This window comes from Bidens hawaiensis, unplaced genomic scaffold (assembly GCF_021521415.1).
Source record: "Bidens hawaiensis isolate Kalapana, Puna unplaced genomic scaffold, B.hawaiensis_p1.1 tig00015054_1, whole genome shotgun sequence".
NCBI classification, from domain to species: Eukaryota; Viridiplantae; Streptophyta; class Magnoliopsida; order Asterales; family Asteraceae; genus Bidens; species Bidens hawaiensis.
In genome coordinates, this window is record NW_027492335.1 from 268,252 (window position 1) to 295,039 (window position 26,788).

At 39.8% G+C, this 26,788-nt stretch overlaps 1 protein-coding gene across 1 annotated transcript; it reads right to left on the reverse strand.

Moving 5' to 3' along the window:
* Positions 1 to 7,804: 7,804 nt before the first annotated feature.
* On the reverse strand, positions 7,805 to 8,722 carry LOC143548334 (uncharacterized). Its single transcript, XM_077039532.1, has one exon. The coding sequence runs from the start codon at positions 8,720 to 8,722 to the stop codon at positions 7,805 to 7,807; it is 918 nt and encodes a 305-aa protein (XP_076895647.1).
* Positions 8,723 to 26,788: the final 18,066 nt, after the last annotated feature.

The window sequence follows — 26,788 nt, forward strand, 5'->3', positions numbered from 1 at the left end:
CCCTTCAAGTCCCTTACTTGAAATGATTTAGGTACATCTATCATTTATCCTTTTGCCTCAGATGTCATGTCAAATCCAGAGACACAGAGTGATCATTCTCTGTTGATTTAACTTTCAAGCCTTAGACATCTCACTCTCAACGAATAAGAGGGACAAATCCCCCCTTGACTACATACGTCTCTCACAATCACCTTGTACCAGACCTGATCTTAGCCTTATGTACTGTCATGTTTCAGAGCAGCGAAGAACTAAGTCAAAGTATAATACTTGGTGAATATCAAGACCTAATATGTATCTCAGGTCGGAGGATACTATGATATTCGCCTTTACTCAAATTTACTTATGATCAATCACAAGGATTCCATGTAGTAACATTTGAGAGCGGGTCAGTCCAATATTTATAACCCATAAATATCTATGAACCTTGGCAACAAACCTTGCTCTATATTCATATCCCATGAATATCTACCAATCCACGTTCATAATAGTCTTACCTTCATATTTATTTCCACAAATACGAACGACTACGGACATTTAGAATAAGTAACGTATTCACGGATTTAAACATGCTAAAATGGAACATAACTCAAAATATTATAATCATAAACCATAATCATATGAATAAGTCAAAATAACAATTGTTCCGATATCCAAATACAAAATTCGATCATATCCAATCACTAGAATATCGAAGTCCTAAGGCACAAGTATGACCCTTATGCTTTGGCCTTTTAAGGAGCTTCGTGAGTGGATCCGCAATTTTTTGATCGGTGTGAACTTTGCGAATACATATCTTTCCTTTCTCAACTTCATCCCTTATGTAGTGGAACCTCCGCTCAATGTGCCTCGTCTTTTGATGTGCACGAGGTTCCTTGATTTGAGCAATCGCACCCTCGTTGTCACAAAAGATCTCTAGAGGGTCCTGAATGGTACGGACTACCCCTAGGTCGACAATGAATTTTCTAATCCACGCAGCTTCTTGAGCTGCCAATGAGGCGGCGATGTGTTCCGATTCCGTGATGGATAATGCTACCACGTCTTGCTTTGAGCTCTTCCAAGAGATTGCCCCACCATTCATAATGAAAACATATCCCGATTGTGATCTAGAATCATCTCGATCGGTTTGGAAACTCGCATCCGTGTAACCCTTTACAATGAGTTCCTCCCTCACCCGAACCGTATATTAGAAACATGTCCTTAGTCCTTCTAAGGTATTTCAATATACTCTTAACCGCCATCCAATGGCTACTTCCCGGATTATGTTGGAATCTACTTGTCATGTTTAAAGCGCATGATACATCCGGTCTAGTACATACCATTGCATACATGATGGATCCAATAGCCGATGTGTATGGGATCCCATTCATTCTATCTTGCTCTTCCTTCGAGCTTGAAGATTGAGATGCACTCAATATCGTTCCTCTTTGAATAGGCACCAAACCTTTCTTAGAGTTCTCCATCTTGAACCTCCTTAAGATTTTGTCAATGTATGCACTTTGGTTTAAACCTATCAACCACCTTGATCTATCCCTATAGATCTTTATTCCCAAAATATAGGCGGCTTCACCAAGATCCTTGATTGGAAAACAACTTCCAAGCCATGCTTTTACACCCTCCATGGTTGGAATATCATTCCCAAATAGTAGTATGTCATCAACATACAATACTAAGAAGGCAATAATGCTCCCACTAGCTTTCTTATATACACAAGCTTCATCACCATTCTTGATGAACCCAAATTTCTTAACTTCTTCATCAAAACGGTGATTCCAACTTCTAGATACTTGTTTCAATCCATAGATTGATTTCTTTAACTTGCATACTTTATTAGGATGTTATGGATCGACAAAACCTTTGGGTTGAACCATGTAGACATCTTCCTCAGGATGCCCATTTAGGAAAGCGGTTTTGACATCCATTTGCCATATCTCATAGTCATAATGTGTGGCTATGGAAAACAATATCCTAATAGACTTTAGCATTGCTACGGGAGAAAAAGTTTCATCATAGTCAACCCCTTGAGTTTGAGTGAAACCTTTTACTACAAGTCTAGCTTTATAAGTATCCAAGTTTCCATGCATATCAGTTTTCTTCTTGAAAACCCACTTACTTCCAACCGGTTTGGAATTAAGAGGTGGTACAACCAAATCCCATACTTGGTTGTCATGCATGGATTGCATCTCAACGTTCATGGCCTCTAGCCATTTGTCACAATCGGATTGTGACATTGCATCACGATACATGGTAGGTTCATCCGAATCGACCACATATCATCCATCCATGAGGAAACCATATCTTTCGGGTGGATGACTAATCCTACCGGATTTTTGCGAACGTTTTGTGTGTCTTGATCAACCATTTGATCATTCTCAACAACCTCTTATTGAGTGCTAGTATCAACCAAACGTGTATCGGCTTGTGGTTCTCGATCCTCCTCGAGTTCCACCGTTCTACTAGTACCTTCCATAAGGAACTAAGTTTCCATGAACTCGGCCTTTCGAGCAACGAACACCTTTTGCTCAGTTGGGTTGTAGAAATAATATCCCATAAAGTCCTTGGGATATCCTACAAAGATACACTTAGTGGATCGACTTTCAAGTTTGTTTTGGGTGTTGTTTTTGACATAAGCCTCACAACCCCATACCTTTAAATATGATAATGATGGAACCCTTCCATTCCATATTTCATAAGGTGTTTTGTCCACTTTCTTGGTTGGGGCCATATTTAGAATACGGGCCGCGAAGAGCAAAGCGAAACCCCAAAATGATAGAGGCAATGTGCTTCTAGCCATCATAGATCGAACCATATATAATAGAGTTCGATTCCTCCTTTCGGACACACCATTGTGTTGTGGTGTTCCGGGTGGAGTAAGTTGTGAGATGATCCCACAACTCCTAAGATGATCACGAAAAGCATCACTTAGGTATTCACCTCCTCTATCCAAACGAAGTACTTTGATGGTTTTATCGAGTTAATTTTGTACTTCATTTTGGAAGACTTTGAACATTTCAAAGGCTTCATCTTTGTGTCTTAACAAGTACACATACCCATAACGACTATAATCGTCGATAAAAGTAATGAAGTATCTTTCACCATTCCTTGTCATTGTCTTAAAAGGACCACATACATCCGAATGTATGATACCCAATAAGTCTTTTGCCCCTTCATTTGTTCCACTAAAGGGGTCCTCGGTCATCTTCCCAAGTAAACAAGACTCACACTTATCAAATGAATCATCTTCACTTGATTCCAAAAGACCATTCTTTTGAAGTGTATGTATGCGGTCTTTGTTTATGTGACCAAGGCGACAATGCCAAAGATAAGTCTTACTCAAATCCATTTTGAGTTTCTTGGTGCTTGATTGGTACAACATGTTATCATAGGATGTGTTATCATGAACTAATTCATAAATACCATTAGACGACATTGCTTTAAAATAAAAGACATTATCCATGAAAACACAAATACCATCATTCATAAACTTAAAATCATAACCATATTGTCTTAACAAAGAAACGGAAATAATGTTCCTAGTCAAATTAGGAGCATACAAAACATCTTTCAAAATAACTTCCAAACCATTTGGAAGCTTCAATGTATAGTCTCCTCGGGCTTCGACAACAACCTTTGCTCTGTTGCCCATGAAGAGACTAATATCTCCTTTCTTTAATCCTTCATTTCCCTTGAACCCCTGCAATAAATTGCAAATATGAGTTCCACATCCGGTATCCAATACCCATGTGTTAGAAGAAATAAGATTAAGATCAATATGAATCATGAAAGTTGTACCCGAGGTTTTCCTCGCATCCCTCTTAGCTTTCAACTCTTTGAGACGGGTTGGACAATTCCTCATCCACAGCCCAATCTCCCCACATCCAAAACATGGATCCTCCGAGCTAATCTTTAGCTTCTTTGGTTTGGGAGGTTCCACTTTAGCCTTTCCCTTGAACTTGCCCTTGACTTGTCCCTTACCTTTGGCAACCTTTACCTTGGGTTCCGGGTGATGCCTTTTCTTATTGCCTCCCTCATTGATCGTGAGAACGGGTAAAACCTTTTTACCCATTCCTGTCTCGGCCGTCTTAAGCATTGTGTGAAGCTCACCAATGCTCTTGTCCCATCCATTCATGTTATAATTCATAACAAATGTCTCAAACCTTTTAGTTAGGCCATTTAGGATCAAATTCGTGGCTAACTCGTTTGGACACGACAATTAAGGCACTCGAGACGATCAATATGGCTTTTCATCTTAAGTACATAAGATGAGACCGATTGGTTTTCTTCCATACGACATGCATGAAGCGCTCGAACCGTTTCGAAGCGTTCCACCCTAGCTTGTGTAAGGAACATTTCCTTAACTTGGGTGATCATGTCGTATGCCCCATGAAGTTCAAAATCCTTTTGAGTCTCGGGAATCATAGTTCCCAACATGAGGCAAGAAACTTGCACCGAATCCTCATTGTGATTAACCCAATTGTTATGGTCTTCGGCATCATCAATGCTAGGTTCATCGGGAATTGGATCTTCTAATACGTAGTATTTCTTTTCTTGCTTGAGAATGATTCTCAAGTTTCGATACCAATCCATAAAGTTGGTATAGTTTAGACGATCCTTATCGAGAATAGATCTTAGTGATAGGTTATTTACGGGTGGAATAATAACGTTAGGTGGATTGTTGATTGCGGCCATCTACAAACATAACAAAGCTCAATTTTAGTATTATCGATATCAATTATTTTAATCGTTCATACCCTTTTTGTCTCCAAGACAATTAATGATTAACATCTAGAACCCAACGTTACATTCAAATAGTAGTTAGGTGACCTTTATCCCACTATTTAAATTAACAAGGTAGTCAACGTTTGACGATCGCAACCCTTAGCAACTTCTAGTTTTATGGGATCGGTTAAGCATCTCATGCTTAGTTGGCATGTTTAATCCCATCAACACCATTGTACGCCATGCTTCGGTGACCCTATTCACATGGTTTCCAATTTAAGTCGTCCTACTTACACACACGTGTGAATTTACACATACAAGTGGTTAGGTGACCTTTATCCCACAAATGTGGCAAACGCACGTCAACTCACAAGTTTCCTCTAATGCGGTTAGGTGATCTTTATCCCACACCGAGTTCCCAAGTGATTCGAGTGTCGTATAAAAGGATGGTGTTCAACTTATTTTATAAAAGGGATTTTTAGTTTTCTAAATTCTAGATTGGAAAACTTTGTACCTTTCATTTGCATGCATTCAAATGTATGCTACTTATTTGAAAAACCCATTCTCAAAGTTCCTATTATTAAAACTCATTTTATTATGAAATCATTAGCCTTTAATAAAACCCATTTTTATTACCTAACGATTTCTTAGGAATCAATTTTATACTAGTTGTTGATTTTAAGTTGTTAGCAAACCACATTGCAATAACACAAACAAAAGTAAATCAACCATGCAAGCATAAAATACACACAACCACATGTTCATAACCAAAGCCTCCTAATGTTGACCACACTTGTTGACCGAAGACAAGTGTGTCAAAAGGTCTCTCCTAAGGGACTCAAAAGGAGATGCGCTTGTGTCGATGAACTCCCACTTGATCCCGCATCCAAATGCTCCAAGTGTTCACCCCCCGTGTTGTGGTCTCCATCATTTTATTTGGGCTTCCTTCCTTGCATCTTCTTTTACAAAATATATCCTAATACATTTTTCTAGTAAAAGAAATGCATCTAATCTACTTATTATTACAAACCAATTGAAATGAATAAATAGATTACAAACCCAAATAAATATTACAACGATATCGAATGAACAAACAATCAACACAAACATTCAACCAAACACAAGGTCATGGCTAGGTTATGAATATCTATTACATATCCAAATATGCAATAATACAAGACCCAAATGGTTCCCCTTTACCATTGAAACTTTCGGCCAAAACAAACAAAAACCGAAAGTTCCGGGTTTTGTTCAAACAACACAAAATAATCATCCAAATGACTTAGTTTTTCAAGATTACCACATGCATGTAAAGTATAACCTTGGAAAACCATGGGGCAACCAAAACCCCCAAAATTTTCGGCCATATGGTAAAACCCCACCATAAACTCAAAAATTTTTGGGTCTAATGAAGCATGCATCCGTATAAGCGGCTCTTGATGCCATTGTTGGGTTTTAACAAGATTATCAAAGTGATAAAATCCAAATTTTACCAGAAAACGCATTGGATATAAGTTTTAAATCTTGTTAATTTGATATGCATAAAACCAATTTTACACATGCAAAACCCAAACCCGGATCCAAATACGAAATAAATACTATCAAACACATGCATGACACTATAAGTTCATGCATATCAATATACCTTTCAATAAGAATCAAAACGGGTTGAAAGAGATGATGAAAGAAAGGCTAGAGCTTCAATAGAGATGCTTTTCAAGCTTGCATACCCCAAGCTCCAACAACACACCTTTAGCTATGATTTTGCACTTGAAAAATCACCTCCTTGTTCTTCTTCTCCTTTGGCCGAAATTGGGAGAGAAAGGAAGAGTTGAGAGGGATTTTTGTTACTTGTGTTGTTCTAAGAGAAACAGGAGAGATGAGAGTCTTTTAAGAGCCACCTCCAAGACACCCAATCAAATGTTATGCATGTACCCACTAACATATAAATAATAATAAAAAATGAAGAGTGAAAGATAGAGGGGAGGGGGACCCTCTCACCCATTTCATTTTCATATATATATATATATATATATATGTATATTTTATATCATAAAACTCAATTGTGTTATTTTCAAAAATAAACATAACACAATATAGGTAACATGCTTGGTAACTATTTTCACATATTGTTATTTAACCATTTAAATAACACTATGGAATGCTCTTTCTATCAAAGTATAAATCATCCGTATGATCTATTCTTTTCACAAGTACAATGTATTTAGAAACCCCGTTCCAAATAAGGCAAGTGTTAATATTTATTTACTTATGATCATATCATATATAAACAAATATAGTTGGTGTTTGTCTAGCTTGTTATTGGGTATGACCCGACTTGGATTATGACATACTAGCCACATCAATAATAATATATGTCTTGGGCATATCGAGTCCAACACAAGCATCACAGTACCACTTCGAGTCACCTCATCCACATAATACAATCCACTCCGTTCAGTGCCACGCCCAATGATCTTCCCAGTCCTGATGTCCTGTAAAATACAAAAAGTTGGATGCATTAGGACCGTACAGTTAAGCTCCTTCGTCACATGGCTAACCGACAGGAGCTTGTGTGATAAAGACGGAACAAAGAGACAGTTGGGAAGTTTCATTGTTGGAGATATTTCAATCGTTCCTCTCCCTTTTACGCGTATAACCCCCCCCCCCCCCCCCCCGTTTGCGGTTTGAATATAAGATTTTCCCGGTTTATGGACAGAGGTAATGTCGGATAAATCATATGTCATTGTATCGGTGGCCCCACAATCAAAGATCCACTCATTATTTTGTTTATTGTTATTTTGTACTATATTTGCAATTCCAAAATATTCATGGGTATGTTGTGACTGTTCTAGAATTTGAGGGTTCAAAAAATGGTTTGACATAAAAGGGTTTGAGATTAAACACTCAAACCGTTACCTGCACCGTCTTTGTCAGATGCAACTCCCCCTTCACCACCGGTTCCATTTTGCATTTTACGGCTGCTGCCGGCGACGTGCGCGCTGCCTATGGCGGCGGCCTCTTCTTGTCTGGTTTGCGAGTTTGGTTTCTTGTGGCCATTGGCCCACCATTCGGGGTAACCAACTAATTAGAAGCATTGATCTTTAGTATGCTTTGTCATACCACAATGGGTGCATTTTAGCCTTGATTTATCAATTTGGGATGATGATTTCCCGGTGAGGTCTTGCCGGCGAGGATGCCCTTTCGTAGCAAGCCCTAGACCATCAGTTTTTGTGGATCCATCGGCAACTAGTCCTGCCGCCATGCCGAGCTGTGAGGATGATCCGGAGATGGTTCCGAGGATCCCTTGATGTGCCATCTCTTTCCTAACAGCCGCGTAGGCTCCCTCTGCCGAGGGTAGTGGATCCCATCGAAGAATCTCCCTTTTTACAGGGTCAAACTGACGGTCAAGGGCATTTAAAAATTGAAACAACTTTTGTTCTGACCTAATCTTATTGTATGTTGCTATGTCAACTGCACATGTTATCGGATTTGGGTCTCTCCAATTGATCTCGCCCCATATACCTTGCAAAGTAATCCAAAAGTCTTCAAGGGGTGAACCGTTTTGTTTGAAATCGTTTGCTTTGACATGTAAATCAAAGGTTTGTAGTTTGCCTTTCCAACTACTGTACGTGACCACCAAGGCGTCCCACAATGCTTTTGCTGTGGGAAACTCGGTGAGGTTACTTGCTAAAGCCGGTTCTATGTTTTGTATGAGCCAAGAGAAAACGACTAAATCGTCCTGTTCCCACTGCTCATATTGGTCATCGGTAGGGTTTGGTGGTGCAGGTTCTCCTGAGAGGTGGTTTAACAGACCTTTGGATTTTCCACCTATGGCGACTCGAATCATTTGAGCCCATAGGGCATAATTCTGACTATTAAGTTTGAGGCTAATCTTCAAGCTATCAGAAAGGGTTTGTTTTGAGTTTTGATTTTGGGTGTTGAGATTGTTTTTGAGCAGGTTTGCGAGTTGGATTGAGAGATCATCCCCACCGCCTTCAGACATGACGATGAATAAGAAACGGGATGAAAAGAAAAAACGGTTTTCGCGGATCGTCTCACCGCTTTGATACCATGTTGAGAATTAGTGAAGTTGAATTCATTGAATTGAATTGATAATATTTTCTGGTGTATCATACAATGAAGGGAAGATCCCAATTTATAATACATAGCATCTACGTATAACAGGATATAAACACAATTATAGGAAAAACTAATTATAGAAAGAAAAACTTATGGCTGTAAATTAGTTGTGATTGTATCTATTTCGGGAGATGATGTTTGACTGATCTCACAATCTTTTCTTCTTTTGATTCTTTTCAACAACAATCTTGATCCAAACCATTTCAAATGGGTCAATTTGAGTTGTTTTAAAAATTAAATGGGTTGGTTTGGGTTAGAGATTTTAACTAAATGGGTCAAAATAGGTCATTTGAAATTTCCTCTTGTTATTTTCGGGTCAAAATGAGTCGACATATTCAAAGAAATGGGTCGATGTGGGTTAGTGTCCTAAGAAAATGTGGCAGGTTTCGGGTCAGAACGGGTTTCCACACGAGACAGGTTTCGGCATGAAACGGGTTTGAGATTGGAACGGGTTCGGTTCAGGTTTCAAGCCAACACGAGTTTTCACACATGACGAGTTGGGTTTTGGCTTCTTTTTGGTCGATTCTGGACTCGTTTTTGGTTTTTTGTTTCGTTTTTGTCCCTTTTTTTAGTTTCGTTTTTGTTTGGTTTAACCCAAATAGACCAATCTATATCTAAATGGGTCGAAACTGACCCCTCTAAAATGCAATATTTTGTTTCACCATGTTTCTTGCATCTGCGTATCTATAGCTCCTTTGAGGGGGTGATTTTGCAACCACATTTTTTTTATCAACCGTTTAAAATGACTGGGAATTTGAATCAAGTAGCAATGCATTATTATGATTAAAAGGGTATATTAATTAATAATTATAAAATGTAACTTTTTTAAACATAAAACAATTTAGAAGGTTGCAATCATGTAGGAAGATTTGGATCATTTGTTTTCTTTATCACTAGTTTCTTTTAACATGTGTTATCATAAAAATGCAACATGAATTGGCCCATAATCACCAAAAAAAAAAAGGGTTGGCGTACAATCTCCATAAAAGTGCATCTAGTGTCTTAATTTTACTTACAAAATAATGAACTTGAGAAGGAAGAGTTGTGGACTCTGATCATAGATGTTTGTTTACAGGTCGGTGTTGATGGAACTGCTTACCATAGAGCCTGTTTCAATTGTTTTCATGGTGGATGTGTGATAAGTCCATCAAACTATCAAGCAACTTCTCTTAAGCATTTTATCAATCTCCTTGTGGCTCAAGTATTGTGCAAGTCTTTAAATTTAAAATTATTAATTGAAGTTGACCCCAGTGATGAGACCCGTTTTGCAGGAATCAATCCCTTGGTAGATTTTTCGTTGGTATCACCCCTGTGGTGGTCATTTTTTATCCGGTTTGAACCTTAAGATCTTTGCATTGACTCGATTCCAAACCGGATTTTTCGCAAGGGACTATGCCCCTTGGACCCTGCTAAGGGTTGCCGCCCCTAGGACCCTGCAACCGGGGGCACTGCCCCCAGATATTCACACATCATGAACTAAAAGGGTTACGCCGGATAATGAAATAGATCTAATAAGTTACAACTTTTCAAATAAAGGGCATTATTTGTTATTACCTGCAATTTAAGGTAAATCTAAAGGACGGTTCTTCATTGTAATATTCATGAATCCAATCTTGGAGAGTGAAATGTTTTCATTCTTAATTCATTCTTTGATATTGCTTCTTTGGTGTGTAATGAAGAAGAGATTTGCGTTCCAATTTTAACAAATTCAAAATGGAGAAAGAACAGGCTTAAGAGAAAATTAACATATGAGTTTAATGGTGAAAAAGTCACCTAAAATGAACTCATATAATCATAACTTTTCACGTAGAAAATTGTTTTAGGCCATTTTTGGTCCTCTCTCCTTTTAAGTTGCTAGACGTTGGAATGGACGAAAAAAGAAAAAAGAAAGAAAACATATGAATGATGTTTGGTCAATGCTTTTACTTTTTGTCTACAATCTGGTTCAAATGTTTGCTTTTGTTTAGCCCGCCCCATGTTTGGTACTTGAATATGTTTACAAGCATGCATCCATGCATGTGTTCACCCTCCAACAACACTTGAACCACAATCATACTTATGCTTAATAATTGAATATGTTATTAACATACGGTGCATGGGAATTTGAGTTTGAATGTTAGTCTTCAAGATCGCATGATTAGTAAACTAAGTTGAAAAGAAAAGTTCTTGCGGTTTCCGACTCTCTAAATGATAAACTTATGTTTCGAGAGAGCTTAGTATCGATGCATAATCCTTTCAAACTTACAAATGAATGCTTTAGTATATACTCGTAACAGTTCTTTTGAGCTGTTCGAATTAAAATTTTAGAATTCAAAACCAAAATGTTAAGTAATTGATTCCAACATTCTATGTTATCGTGTGATGGTAGAATATCTACATTAACACAATTTACATACGAAAAGAATCAAAATAAAAGGTTTAGAAAGTTTATATTCCAATACTTAAATGGGGAACTTTTGGACCATCAAGTGGACCAAAATGGTGAAGTCACAATCTGACCGATCACGATCTTTTCTTAAGTTGTTTGTATGTGTCGTAGCTTCTTTGTGATTAAATTCGGTATTAGATCACTACAGATGCGGATGGCCATAAAATACTCTGTGTATATAAATATGACATGTTGCGTCTATTAGGTAACATTATATACGTCGCCTTATTTGCCAATCACATAAAATTTACCTTGATAATATTTGTAATAAAGGAGAAATCAACATCATTAGCATTATGGCATTATAATGACATCCCTACATACGGGCTCCTTAACCTTAACTCATGTAAAATGATCATTTTGAATGAAAAAAATCAGTTTTTCCTAAACAAGTAAAGATCAATCGTTTTGATTAAGTGATTTTTCTATATATATATATATATTTTTTAATATTACACATTGAAAGGAGTTGCATGCCAATGACAACTTTTAAGTAAAGTTGTCCGGTTAGGTTTTGTACAAAAATTTGTGGCTTAATTAATAGTAGATGTAAAATAGGAAAAGGCAAAAATAATGCAACCAGATTAAGTAAAAAGGTTGTCGAGTTGTCCAGAAATGTAGATGCCTTTTCTAGGTTAACGTTCATCATATGTCACAAGTTAAAATACTTGTTCCAATATGATATTTGAAACTTGACAGAATTACAAATTTTGTTCTTTAAACATAGCTGATTTATGAATTATATCTTTTAAAAAGTTTACTTTCAACCTCTGTCCTTTAAATGACAAATTGCCTCGTTTTTTGTCTTTTACGTTAACGGTCATCCAAAAAGTTAGCTAGATCTTGACATGTGACAAACACATGAGGGCATTAAAGTAATTTAAACACCATATACACATTATTTTTATAAAATATATTAAATAAAAATATTGGACCCAAACACCATCATCTTCATCTAAACCTACACTCGTCTCTTTCACCATCAACACTAAAATTAACCTACCTCCATTATCAACACCACCTTCATATCTGCAAACAGCCACAACCACCACAATTAGTTTTTCCGGCTGCCTATAGCAGCCACCATAACCTCGCCTACAACCGACGCCAGAAACACCACCGTCCCCGTTGCCCTCTACTTCTTAGCCATTTGCTCCCTCGATTCCGCCATCATTTTAATCCCCACTGCCGTAGGCTTTCGACCAACAAAAATTTTCCTTATCATCGTCTCCGCCACCTGCTTTAAACAACCCGCAATCGGACATCGCCAACTCCTTTTGCCTGCTTATTCGCCAAATCTGTTTTGTAGACTAATGTTGAAGATGGAACCATAAAGCTAAGATTATTGAGCAACAGTACGTCTGTAACCTCCCTTAGCTTAATCAAGTTTGAAAGGAAAAATCCTAAATTTGAAAAGAGATGGAGGTTGCCAGAATAAAAACTAAGCGGTGTTATTTGTTTAATTTTTTTTATTAATATGCCGTGTTATTAATTTTTTAATTGTAGTTTGATAAAGTAAATTTATCTTTATGCCCTCATGTGCTTGTCACATGTCAAAAGTTAACTGATCTTTTGGATGATCGTTAACGTAAAGGACAAAAAGCGAGGCAACTTGTCATTTAAAAGACAGAGATTGAAAGTAAACTTTTTAAAGGATATGATTCATAAATCAGCTATGTTTAAAGAACAAAATTTGTAATTCTGTCTTGAAACTTTTATATACAAAACGTTACTTTATTAGGATTATATTCCACTGTGATATTTGAAAGTTTTATATACAAAATGTTACTTTATTAGTTAGGATTTAGGATTATAACAAACATTTTTTCTTAACGTCAAAATTAGTATGTATAGTTGTCATCTCGTCTAAGAAAACTTACTCAAGTATTGGGCGTGGTTCAAAACGACGTTAAACAAACATTTATAAAACCTGAACAGCTGTTACTAACACACATTATCATTATTAAATGTGCCGGTATCAGTGTTAGGTTTACTAATAGTTTATTGAACATTTAATATTGGCATAATAGATACAATAAAGTATGCTATAATAGTGTTAAGACTTGAGTGCACAAGTAGATTATTGAACATTTAATATTGTCTTGTTGATATAAAACAAACATATAATAGTCTAGTTCGTACATATTTGTAATAGAATTGTACTTCTGAGCAGATTAAGTGAATAATCAATAATTGCTTTCCTAATTTTCTTAAAAGAACCTTAAATGTAACATATCTTATATTTTAAAATTTTATAAAATTAATACAACATTATTATTTTTCCCGAACTATAGATACAACATTATTTGCTATTGTAACATTATTTATCATTTAAAAAAGACAACTAGTTCTCACCATAAGTTTCTCATCTTAAAAAAAAAGCCAACTTAAGGGGTGTTTTGGATTCTTTATTTTACCTTCTTATAACTTTTTATTAAGTTAATAAGTTACAAAAGTGTAACTTATGAAACTTTTCCTCTCACAATATAAATAATCTCAAAAACACCTTATTACTTTTCAAAAAGTTTATAAGTTATAATATGGTGAAAATAAGCAATCCCAAACACCCATTTAAAAGCAGTTAACCAAAAAAAAAAACTCATTTGAAACCAAAAAACAAAGAGCACTAAAATTGCTAGTGGGTTTTTGCTAGACTGATAATGGAGAGAAAGTGAAGATTTGGCTCAGACTCTAAGGTCTTAAATTCGAATCTAAACCTATGTTTTTCCACCAAACTGAAGATAGTGGGGTTGAAATAGCCATCGGTGTTTGTATCACGGATGTATAAGGTTGCCTTTTACGATTAAGTGATCCCGAGTAGACGATCATTATTCGTTGGTTGTTAAAAAATAAAAAAGAACACCAAAATCTACTTTTCAAGAAACTGTAACCATTAATTATGATAATCCTACAGGATTCATACAAAAACTGAAACCATTACTAAAAATTCATCATAAGGGTCAATATTAACAGTGCAATTTGATTATTGTTAAGCTAGCTTGATGCCTCTGAGATACTGTTTAACGATGGGTGCCATCCTCTTGGCTTGAATGCAGCCGCCAACGAGTTCGCCGGCGCCGGAGCCGGAGCCGCCGTCCTCCGGTTATTCTCCGATTTCTTCATCTGCATAGAAATCAAGTCCATTATTAGTACAAAAGGTTTCTTGAATATGATACATAGGATTAATGATTTAGTTCTGATTCAAACCTGGTGGTGGTGTGTTCTTTCCGAATGATGATTAGATCTTACAGCCGCCGGTACACTTCTTCCGGCTAGTTCTTCAGCAGACACTGGTTTCTTCATATAATCACTAATTTTTCCGTTTTTCTTTGCCATTAATCCTTTCATTACCTCTGAAAAATATTTTAATTAAAATAAAATTTGGAGAATAATATCAAGGGGAAATCAACAAAATGAAAATTTAAGGCTTAAATTTTATATTTTTTAAAATAAAAATACCATTTGAGAAAAAATAACCATAAGTTTTAGTTTATAAAATATATATATATATATATATATATATATATATATATATATATTGTTTTTTTCATAATAAATTGTTTAAGCCAAACAGAAGCTTTAATGGCATAACCTGCTACACCACGCATCAAGTTTTGACAAAAGAATCAAAAGTTTTAGCTTTATAAAATATTATTTTACCTATTTTGTAAAAGAAATTGTTTAAGCCAAACAGAAACCTTTACCGAGGACACCCTCTTATGACGGGCACGTCAATATTTGAAATAGCGTGTCAGATTTTCATCTTGTAGAAATTAGTTATTTCGTGCCAGATGAAAATCCACCACGCTAAAAAGCGTCAGTCAATCACATAGTTTATTAGAAAGATACAAAAGTTAAAGACGATTACGTTAAATTCACATATAAATTAAAATGACTATTTTGATTTTTGAAGACATATATTCGTAGTTAGATGATTTACTTTCACAAATAATAACACACCTTGGGTGGTGATGAGCCGATAAATATGACCAACGTTAAGACTCTCAGTAGGCCGGAGAAGCTTGATCCGAGTAACACGGAGAGGCTGGGCGTTGGTGTTAACACCGGCGCCGGAGTAATTTATTTTCGCCGGAGCTGCGGTGGCCGGAGTCCGGGAAGAATATAAGGTGGTAGTAAGGAGGAGAGCCACATAGTGACCGGGATTAAGCTTCATAACCTCGGCAGCGGAGATGGCGGCATACAACCGCTCAACTTTACCGTTTGGGTGTTGTATTACTAGACTTGCATTATCAATGGCTTGGCAGTTGCCCATGATGGTGGTGTAGGTAGAGTTAGAGAAAGTAGTGCCACCTTGGAAGGAGTATATATAGGGGAAATGAAATGAAGGCAACAGCTCCTGAGAGGACCAGATGGCGTCAATGATGATTTCTAAATATTAACTTAACTGTAGCATTGACTCTGAGTTTACTTCGCCGACGCTCATATGATATCATGTCAAGGTTTAAAATTATTTATGTATTACCATTTTTAATTTTGATGTGTATTATGTTTGTGTTCCACGTTTTTGTAATTGAACTATACGGTGTTGGTTCATTGGTTGGATCGGATGACGTTATAAATAATATAGAAATTTAAACTTATATTAGTTCATTGGTTAGATCAGTTGACGTTATAAATAATATGAAAATTTAAATTTAGATGTGTAATTCAAAACAAAATACGAAAGCACTTTTTATGTTTTGTGGATTATTTTGATTTTTTTAATTAAATAGTAAAACTTAAAAAAATAAAAATGTGAAGCATAGAGTGAAATGATTTTGAAGGAAAAACAATTGTACATGGTACCCGTTCTAATTAATAAGGCTTGTGATAGTGGTTTTTTCATTTTGAAGTAGAAATTTCATCTTGCTTCGTCTCCAGTTGAGATGGGACGATGTTCTCATTTCATCTTATCTTAAAATTTCCCTCCACCCAAAATTCGTTACCCAATACTTCCATTTCTTCTTTGACATTGGATTGGCTATCATGATCGGCGTTGGTTTTCACCGTGCCTAAACCAGATACCTGGGATGGTGCTTCTGACGGGGACGAACCTGCCCGCTCTCCACTTCGCACAGCCTAATTAATATTGATAGCTTCAAAAATCACTTTAACTTTTTTTATTATTTATTGCATAGAATGCATCTATCTTTTTTATCTTCTTTCAAAATAATAAATTTATCATTTTTATAACTAACTGGTCTGTATATCAATTAGAATACATGATATTGATACTCCTATTCATGCACCCCTGCCCCGTTTTTTGTTTGCTCTGGAGTATGAATGTTTGACTAATTCTTGAGCCTACACATGTTGTATTTCAACGAGAGTATGTGCACATTAAAAAGGATGATGGTTAAGCATGGGCCAAGTGTAATTGTACAAGGGGTTAAATATGCATGTTATATATGCCATTGCAGTTGTACAACACTTGCTTTGTTGGAACAAACCAAATTATAGTTTTATGGAAAACATTTGCTTAGCTTAGAATTGACCCTCTTGTTATATACTAGATTTATATGCGACAAGCTAGACGCCCATTTCAAGTTAATATCATCAGACAAATTATTCGGGAACTTGATGTTGGGATCCCTTTTTTTTTTTTTTTAAGGTTGTAGTCAAGTGTGTTGTATGAGTTGTTTGGTAGCCTCTTAATTATCTTATTAAAAGGTTATCTTTAAATCACTAAGAGGTATGATGTGTTTGATTCACTTTAAAACACCTTTTAATGGTTGGAGTCATTTAATGGTACCGCATTAGATTACCAAACAACCCCATAATTTGTAAAGACACAATAGCTTAATGTAAGGCTACAATGGAGTGCTATTTCTCTCATCATTTGTTATGCATTACGCTGATTTTAAAATGTTTCTAGTTTAATTTTTAGAAACTTTTACAGTATTTTAAAATAATTATGGTTCAACTATATGTTAATCGGGGCTATTTGGTGGCCTCTGTGCCAATAAGTGCTAAATCAGGAAGACGTATGAATGGTTGAGAGACTCCGAGTCAATCACTGTTGACTACGTCAATGTGATGCTGAATCAGTAAATTGATTGAGAGACTCTAAGGCCGACCGGTATACACCCCTCACACCAGTGAGGGGTCCGATGTGGAAGCAAACGTGGCAGCATCATCACGGAAGAGTATTATCAGTGGAACACCACCCCATTCATACCCTCGTCACGCGTGGCAGGGTGCTTATGACTGCTCTCACACTGGTCATGCGGCAAGAGCTGCAATTTCCTTTTGTTTTGTTTTTTTTTTCATTCCCTCTCTCTACGATTTTGGGAAGAAGTGGGAAGTAGATGGTGGTGATTGGGAGGTCGGTGGTGGTTGAGAGATTATAGGTTGAATATGAAGTTAAAAAGGGTATTTTATATGGGTTAAGTTATTCTACAAAGGGGGACAAAAACGAGAAGGATGAGAAGTATTTGTAGCCACATAAAAAAATCACTCAAAAAGATAAAAAAATTAATAACATAATCATAACTCAAAATTTAATAAAAAAAACAAAAAAGTAAAAACACAAAAATGTTTCGACTGTCTTCCTCGTTCTTAGAAAAAAAAATAATGCTGAAGGAAAAATATCATCGTGTCTTTTTTTTATCATTGTGTTTTGTGTTTATTTTAATCATTGATTGTGTCTTTTATCCTTGATACTGTGTTATATAACTCAACATTGTTATATTTTGCAATTTATTGTATCTTTTTTTAGTTAATTGTGTCTTTTGTTTATTTTCGTCGTTGTGCCTTTTTTTCGGCATCGTGTCTTTTTGGCGGTTTTTTTTTAACATGAATGACGGGGTAAACATTTTAGTTTTTTAAATTTTTTCGTTTTCTATTTATATTTGAATTATGATTTTTTAGGGGTTTTTATGTGGTCACAAATACTTCTCATACTTCTCATTTTTGTATTCATTTGTATCTTATCTTTTTCCATTTTATATATGTTTTTTTTTACTTTTTTATAATTAATAATAGTGATATTAATATAATAAAAATATTGAAAAGTTAAAATTATTGATAGTTACTATTAAATTAAAATGTTAAATAAATAAATAAATTGTATTAAATAAAAATAAAAATACAAAATGAAGAAGGAGGGAAAGGATGTATACCCTTGGTTGAAGGGTGGTGAATGACAAGAGAAAAGCTTACGTGACGCAGACGTGAGTACTGAGGAGAATGGTGTTGAGGGGTGTATACCCCTTAACCTAAGCCAACCCCTTAGTATTTTAAAGGTTTTGTTCTTACCAATAGGTCACCAACTCCATTGATAATAGGATTCTAATATTAAAATTTTGTTTTGAGTTTCCAAAGTTGTACGCGTTTAATAACCTACAAATAAACATTTAATTGGAGTTATTATTTTCCATCATTATCTTTCACCCAATCTTGGCCATATTCTGCTCCATCATTTACGGCTATTGTTTTGGCCTTTCCTTATTTTTTTTGGTTCTTTGTTATAAATACTCTATGGCTATTATTGAGTAAGATTGAATAATAGACATAGTATGCTTTGATTACCAATTTCCATATGGTATCAGAGCGGTTTCAAAATCATATCCCCAAACCCTAACTTTGCAGCCTCCTTTCCCTTCTTCATGGCGGGCGACAAGTGTGAAACTAACAGGAAGAACGAAACCGTACTCAACACCAGACACGGTGAAGAAATACCAAGGGCAGCACGAATTAGGACTGATTCTTGTCCCCTACCAGGTTTGACACAAAAACAATATGAATTGTTTTTGAAACATTTTAATCAAAACAATCTCAAAGAAGATATGCCACAAGTTGCTAACATGGCAGGCAATAAAGATCAAGAAAATGAATGGGTAATCGACTCGGGAGCCACCGAGCACATTACTCACATAGACAATATACTTGAAAATAAAACCACAAACCCAAATGAAAGGCCGGTTATTATTCCAAATGGTGACGCTATTCCCGTAATGGGAAGAGGTGATTATGTTTTGGAAGGGGGACTAGAATGAAAGGGGTCCTTTTTGTACCCGATTTTACTTGTAATCTCCTTTCGGTTAGCCGATTGGCTAATGATCTTCAATCCGCGGTTACCTTTTTTCCCGACTTTTGTGTCATGCAGCAACTCCACACGAGGAAGTTGATTGGTGTGGGTAAATGCAAGAAAGGTTTATACCGTATGGAGATGGGGGACAGTTAGAGGAAAGCTATGATGATTACTGGGAACACGGCATGAAAGGTTGGGGCATGCCTCCAATGATAAACTTTATGAACTTGTTTTTCTCAAAGGTACTTCTTTAAACAAATTTTGTGATTCGTGTGATAAAGCCAAACATACTAGCTTCCTTTTGAGTATAGTACTACAAAAACAAATACTTGTTTCAAATTGATTCATTGTGACGTTTGGGGAAAATACCGCACACCCTCCTTTTCGGGAGCCACCTACTTTTTAACAATTGTGGATGATTATAGTAGAGCAAAATGGATATACCTTTTAAAGTACACGAAGCAAGAAAATGTTTAAAGAATTTTTGTCAAATGGTAAATACTCAATTTGAAAGGCCAGTTAAGAAAATAAGATGCGACAATGGTGGGGAGTTCGTGTCAAACGACAAGTTGTCTTTCTATAATGAACGGGGAATCCTCCTTGAAACTACTTGTCCTCACACCCCTTAACAAAATGGGGCCGTTGAGCGAATACATAGACATTTGTCGCACGCTCCCTGAGATTTGAAGCAAAACTACCGAAACGATTTTGGGGAGAGTGTATTTTAACCGCCACATACATAATCAATCGTTTGCCCTCAAATGTTGTCGATAACAAAACCCCTTTTGAGTTGGTTTTTAATCAATCGTTTGCCCTCCTGATTATGACTTCATGAGAGTACTCGGTTGTCTTACTTACTATCCAAACACGAACACCAAAGGAGATAAATTTTAAATGAGGGGGACGCCCGGTGTCTTTTTCGGATATCCTCAAGATACGAAAGGTTACAAGATTCTTGATATTGAAACTAAGAAAATCATAGTTTCGCGTGATGTAAAATTCTATGAAGAAAAGTTTCCTTTTGAAGACAACTCTAAGTATGAGAAGGTTGATGTGTTTGAATAGCCAAATGCGTCACTTTATGATGAAGAGCCAGTAACAGGTAATAAAAGGAAAACAAATAATCAGACACCCACGCTTCCCCATGCATCGAAATTGTGAGGCCAACTTTCAATTCCGCTACAAATGAAGCTCAACCCACCATTATTGAAACAAATGAAGACCAACCCACCTGAAGAAACACCGGTCGAACCCCGACAGATTACGAGTAACCTGAGGGTTAGATAGACGTTTCCCACGAGGGGTTAATTCCGGCAAGATGGTTCTTCCGATAACCTGCAAAACAGACACCGTGAGCTCGTCACTAAGAAAGGGGGGGGGGGTTCCTCCTTGTGACCACCCTCCGGCGTGAGAATCAGTCTATATTACTCTTTGAATATAAAAGTATATTATTAATGCTAGAGCAGTTATCAGGTAAATTATACAAGATATTAGATGATGAAATGATAATACCATTTGATGTCTTTTATAGCCGAAGCCGGCCTACTACTCTGCCAACTGTGGCCTACACACGTGCTCTGCTGGTAATTGGTGGATAGGCAGCGGCTGACAGTGACCAGGCGTGCTGTTCACTTTTCCTTTTCCACCAACTACAGGCTAGGCACGTGGTATGACAGGAGTTGGTGAGCAGGCGGCGGCTATTGGTCACAGTGCTGTGGCGTGTTGTCTGCCATGCTGCTGTCAGTGAGCTGTCGTATCGTTGGTCAGATCTTTTGTCCATACCTCGTCAGGTATCACACAAAAGATCCTCCATTATTATACGGACTGGCTCATTTAGGCGGGAGTTTTCCCCCTCCCGCCTTTATGCGGGAATGTTCCCGGCTTTGCTCATTCCTTCTTCAGGTGACTACTGAATTATTACGAGTTTGAGCCTTATACGTGTAGCCATGCTGCGCGGGTGGCCAGTCCCTAATGGCGGGTATCCGCACCTGCGGGAACAGGCGGATACTTGGAAACCATAGGGAGGCATTTCCTGCGGGACCAGCTTGCGTACCGCATGTGAGGTCGTCACAACTCTGAGCGTGGTGGGTCCTGCGGGTTTGGTAGGTCGCGGCGCAGACGTCCCTATGGAGAAGTCTGCGGGTTCAACAACGCAGACGTCCGTTTAAGGAGTCTTGCGTGTTCAACTGCGCAGACGTCTCCTTTTAAGGAAGTCTTGCGGGTCCTAACCACCTCTGCTGGGACCTACCTCTTCAAGCCCCCCCCCCCAGTCCAATGTTCTTCTCATGAATGTTTAATAAAGTGAGGTGAACTTTTGGACTTAAGCTAGGGGTTTTTGAAAAGGGTTTAGTTTTATGGGTTTTCCGCGGGAAGTCTTACCCACGGGTTTCCCAATGTCACGCAGAATTTCCCAATGTTCTGCTTGATCTCTGGGATGATGCGGATAGGTCTGTAACCTCCCCGCAAGTCAGGAGCGTTTAGAACCTTTTGTGTAGATTCTCCATGAGGTCTTGGTGGTTTTGAACATAGTGATCAATCATGTTATAACCACCAATTCCATCCTGAAGTTTCAAACAATCTAGTTCTTGACGTTCCCGCTATGCGGGGATGTTAATCCCGTTTCTGCAAGCATGGCCCAGAAGATCCTTCTTGGTTTCAATTCCCATGGAGTGCTCGGTATGCGAAGGGTTTTGCCTTGACGCTGTACCCGCACTTCATCTTATTAGTTACTTTACTCCCAAGGTATCCCTGGCGTTAAATCCCTGCAGGGCTAGGTGCGTGAAGGGTTTTGCCTTGACACTGTACCCGCGCCTGACTTATGGTTGCCGAGGTGTTCCTGGCGTTTAATCCCCTGCGGGCGCTAGGTATGTGAAGGGTTTTGCCTTAACACTGTACCCGCGCCCGACTTACAATTGGGTGCCGAGGTATGACTTTTTACGGGTGTTAGGTATGTGAAGGGTTTTGCCTTAACACTGTACCTGTGCCCGTTTTGTAGTTGGGTGGAATGCCAAGATTTTCTCGGCTTCACTTCCCTGTGGGTGCTAGGTATGTGAAGGGTTTTGCCTTAACACTGTACCCGCACCCGGCTTTATAGTCGGGTTTTTTCCGGTTTCCGTTCCCTGCGGGTGCTAGGTATGTGAAGGGTTTTGCCTTAACACTGTACCCGCACCCGGCTTCATAATTGGGTTTTTCCGGTTTCCGTTCCCTGCGGGTGCTAGGTATGTGAAGGGTTTTGCCTTAACACTGTACCCGCACCCGGTTTCATAATTGGGTTTTTCCGGTTTCCGTGCCCTGCGGGTGCTAGGTATGTGAAGGGTTTTGCCTTAACACTGTACCCGCACCCGACTTCATAGTTGGGTTTTTCCGGTTTCCGTGCCCTGCGGGTGCTAGGTATGTGAAGGGTTTTGCCTTAACACTGTACCCGCACCCGACTTCATAGTTGGGTATTCTTGGCCTCTGTTCCCTGCGGGTGCTAGGTATGTGAAGGGTTTTGCCTTAACACTGTACCCGCAGCCGTCTTACGGTCAACTGGATAGCCAGGGTAAGGGGTTTTTCCCGCTTACTTTTCGAATCTTTTTGAATCTTTGAAATTTGAAGAGTTGGTGAAAGGATAAGAACAGTCGTCGTGCGACGGTTTCTTCTGACTGTGTCAGGACGTGCTGGAAGTTATGGTGACGTGACATTATATGGTCATTTCAGACGCTTTTTACGGCGCGTGGGCGCGATTTCTCGGGCGCGTGGCCGCAAAATTAATGGCACTCGTCCTTTCAACAGCTGTTGCCAGCTTGCCTGGTGCCACATGTCACGGTTTCATTGCACCTTCAATTTCTCTCTCCTCCGCATTAAATTCATCGCATTAATTGCGATCACTATATAAAGGGGAAGAGGGTCCTTTGTAATTCACACCTTCACTTCTTCTCTTCATCTCTAAGGCGATTTCTGGTGAATACTCCCTTATTTAGTTGAGCATTCCTCCGAAATCGTTTCTTCTTCCTCTGCAATATGTCTTCCCATGATGCTGAAGCTGTAGCCGACGATAGGAGTACTGCTGGCGAGTGCCAGTGTGCTCTACCTGTCGATCTGTACCAGTACGTCGTCAGGAAATTCATGCTTGAGTCTCTTGAGCCTGAGTTTCCTGAACCCCAGCAGACTGTGTACGATGCCCCCAGCGGCAAGATCGGGGTATATGCTGCATTCTTTGTTTATGGGAACCTTAGGTTCCCATTGACAAAGTTTGTGTACCGTGTCCTGGAGAGGCACGGTGTGCACCTGACCGAGGTGCATCCAATGGCGATTGCCAAGATTCGGCACTTCGAGTGGGTGTGCCGAATTCTGGGCATTGAGCCCTATGTGGACCGCCTGATGACTTTCTATACTTGGAGGTGCATCCAGGGATGGTACACCCTGACAACCCGGATCAAGGGTTTGAAGATTTGCGCGACCGAGCGCAGTCTCCGATCGTGGAAGCGGGAGTTCTTCTATATTTCTGCCTTCGCCATCCCCATTGCCATGAAGTTTAAGAAGGGGCAAGCGCTTCCGAGCCTTCACGCTTCCAACTACCAGGAGGCGGAATGGTTCGCGAAGATATCTCGGGTCCAATCTCCGGTTTACTGGTTTGCGGAGTCCGGGATGGTGATGCTGGGGATGAGCCGGGTATGGAAGGAGGCGTCTCGGTTTCCCATCCTTCTCGAATACGGTTTGAACTCTATTCCTTATGGTATGTCTTGTCTTTCTTGCTGATATGAGTTTGTCTTCTAACTGTTTCTTTTCTTTCAGAGGGGAACGATTTGGAGTCGCTCATGTACCCGCGGGAAGCTGACGGTCCCGTGCGGGTGGGTACTCGTGCTCTAGACGAGAACGAGTTGCCCATCCTGGAACAAACGGCGGATCGGTTTGTGGAGGTCTATCCGCTGGGCCACGAGATCCTAAGCCACCGGCGGCCAGGTAAGGCGATACTCTATCCTCAACCCCTCAATGCTGTACCCGCTGCTGGAATTCCTGACATCCTGTCTTCTTCTGAGGAATCCGCAGATGGTCCTCCGTTGGTGCAGAAGAAGAGGGCTGCCGGCGGGAAAGGGAAGGAGAAGGTGGCCTCCACAGCTGATCCGGTGCTTCTATCTGACACCGAGTCAGATAGTGAAGAGGTGGCGGGGAACCCCGGTGGTGAGAAGACCACTGCTCCGGAGGCTACGACTGTTACCTCCGGAGAACCAACGACGACGACGGTGACCGGCATCAAGAGACCGGCTCCATCAGGCTCGTCCCCGCCCGTCCGTACGTTCAGGCTCAAGAAAACCCGTAAGTAAAAACATCCTTATCTTTGTAGATTTATCACTTTATAAATTTATTGAAACACTTATCTTCTTGTGCAGGCGTAGATGTTGACGCATTCCAGGGTGGAGCGCAGAGGAGTACCCCTCCGCCGATGACGGTAGGCTCGGTCAGCCTACCTGAGGCGACGACCCAGGCGCCTGCGCCTGCTTCCGCTGGATCAGTTGCTCACTCCCTTGAGCCGACTGTTCCAGCTGAGATGACGTCACCGCCGGTGGTAAGTGCGATTTTTACAGCATCTTTCACCGAGCCGGCGGTTACGATTGCTGCGGATTCTGCGGCGGCGACCGCGGAGGCGACCACGGCGGCCGCTACTATGCCTCCGCCACCGGCAACGACGGCCGGCCCATCAGGTACGCGCAGGGCTTCTCGCCAATCTTTGTCACCTTCCCATCTGCCCGACCTTTTGGATGGATTTCCCTTAGGTTCAGGCGATGGGTTCGGTGGCTATCGGCCTGTGATCGACCCTACAGGTGCGTAGGGTTCTTTTGGCCTTTATATTTTTCTTCATCTTTTCCTAACTGCTTTGTTTCTTTTGTAGTGTCGGATTCCAATGAAGTGTATGTTCCGCGATGGAACATCCGCCGAGGAACAACCCTTCGTACCCCTGTGGAGTGCGTGGAATGGGCTCGCCACGCTGCTCCCCATGGTGCGTTGGGGGAAGCCATGGCTAGCTACCAGGAGGGTAGGCTAACCAATGAGCTTCGGGTTCTCCAGGCCCGGATGCAGCCGCGCGTCGAGCTGCTTTGTCGTGAAAACGACAAGTTGAAAGCAGCTCGCGCCAAGGAAGTATCTCAAGCGCGGGCTCTTCGGGAGGAGAACCAACAGTTGGCCGCAGCTGCTGCGGAGAAGGAGAAAGCCTTCAAGGCCCTCGAGGTTGAGGTTCAAGCGCGACTCGAGGCCCGCTCCAAGGCTGCCCAAGCTGTTAACGAACAGCTTCGGCTGGCTAAGGAGACTGCGAGAAACGCAACCGAGAGGGCCACCAAGGCTGAAGCCGTTGCTGAGCCTTTACGCGTGGAGAACGAGGAGCTCAAGGCCAAATTAGAGGCTCTCCAACGTGCTCATGATGCCTTGGCGATGGAAGATGCCAAGAAGCTCCAAGAGATCCTGGACCAGAGGGGCGTGCTTGACCACACCGAGCGGAAGCTTAAGGGCGTTGAAGAGGCTGCTGCAAAGGAAGTGCTACTTGCCAACCTTAACAGAAGCGAAGCCGAACGCGCTCGCACCCAAGCTCAAGCCGCCCTCCAAGAAGCTCTGGTTGCCAAGGAATGACTTCTTCGAGAAGCGTTGTCTCAGGTATGTTTAGCTTTACATCTTCACGCTTTCCTTTGTACATAGAAAAGGTGTTTGACACTTGTATTTTCTTTGTAGGTTGTGCATCGGGTCTTCTCAGAGACTACTTACGATGATGCCATGAGCGCAGCCCTCAACGCTTCTCATGAGGATGGGGAAAAGGCCGGTTTCTTGCTTGGTCTAGGGTTCGTTGAGAAAGGCGTCCCGCCTTCCAACTTCCCTTTGTTCGATGTGGACACCGAAGCTGCATATGACCAAGCGGTGAACCAGTATGCCGCCTTCCCGCATCCGGTGGTGGAGAAGGTGAAGGAAGTCGCTGCTGCTGATGATGGACTTGCTATCCTCAAGGCTTTCCTTGAACCGCCACGCTCTACTGATGGGGCGGGTCCAAGTGGAAGTGGTCCTGAAGCTTGACTCTGAAGATCCCTTCCCGCTGCTAGGATAGACTAGATTTTGTTTTGTAGGCGGGTAGTTACCCGGCCATTCTTGTAATATATCTTTTGTGAAATACAAATCTTTTTGTGGATAAGACTGTTATTTCCTTTGGGTTCATTGCTTTATAAACCTTATATGACTTGCATACTTAGTTTAAATTAGCGATTTCCCAAGTGTTTAGAATAAGTTAACCTTGAATGTGGTTGACAGTAGGTTGAAGTTTTGCTTCCCCCTTTGTGAGTGTGCGGATAGGACCGGCACTTGCACTTGGTAGGATGGCTAAACTCTTCCCCTTTAACTGTCCTGCGTGAAGGTCTTGTCATTTTCTGGGTTTATGCGGGTTTTGCCACCTTCCCCACGCAACGATTCTTCACTTGATGCGGTGAATACCGGCATTAGTGTTCGAATCG

Excerpts from the sequence above, each read along its gene's own strand:
- LOC143548334 (XM_077039532.1), bottom strand. The coding sequence starts at position 8,722 with ATGTCTGAAGGCGGTGGGGATGATCTCTCAATCCAACTCGCAAACCTG.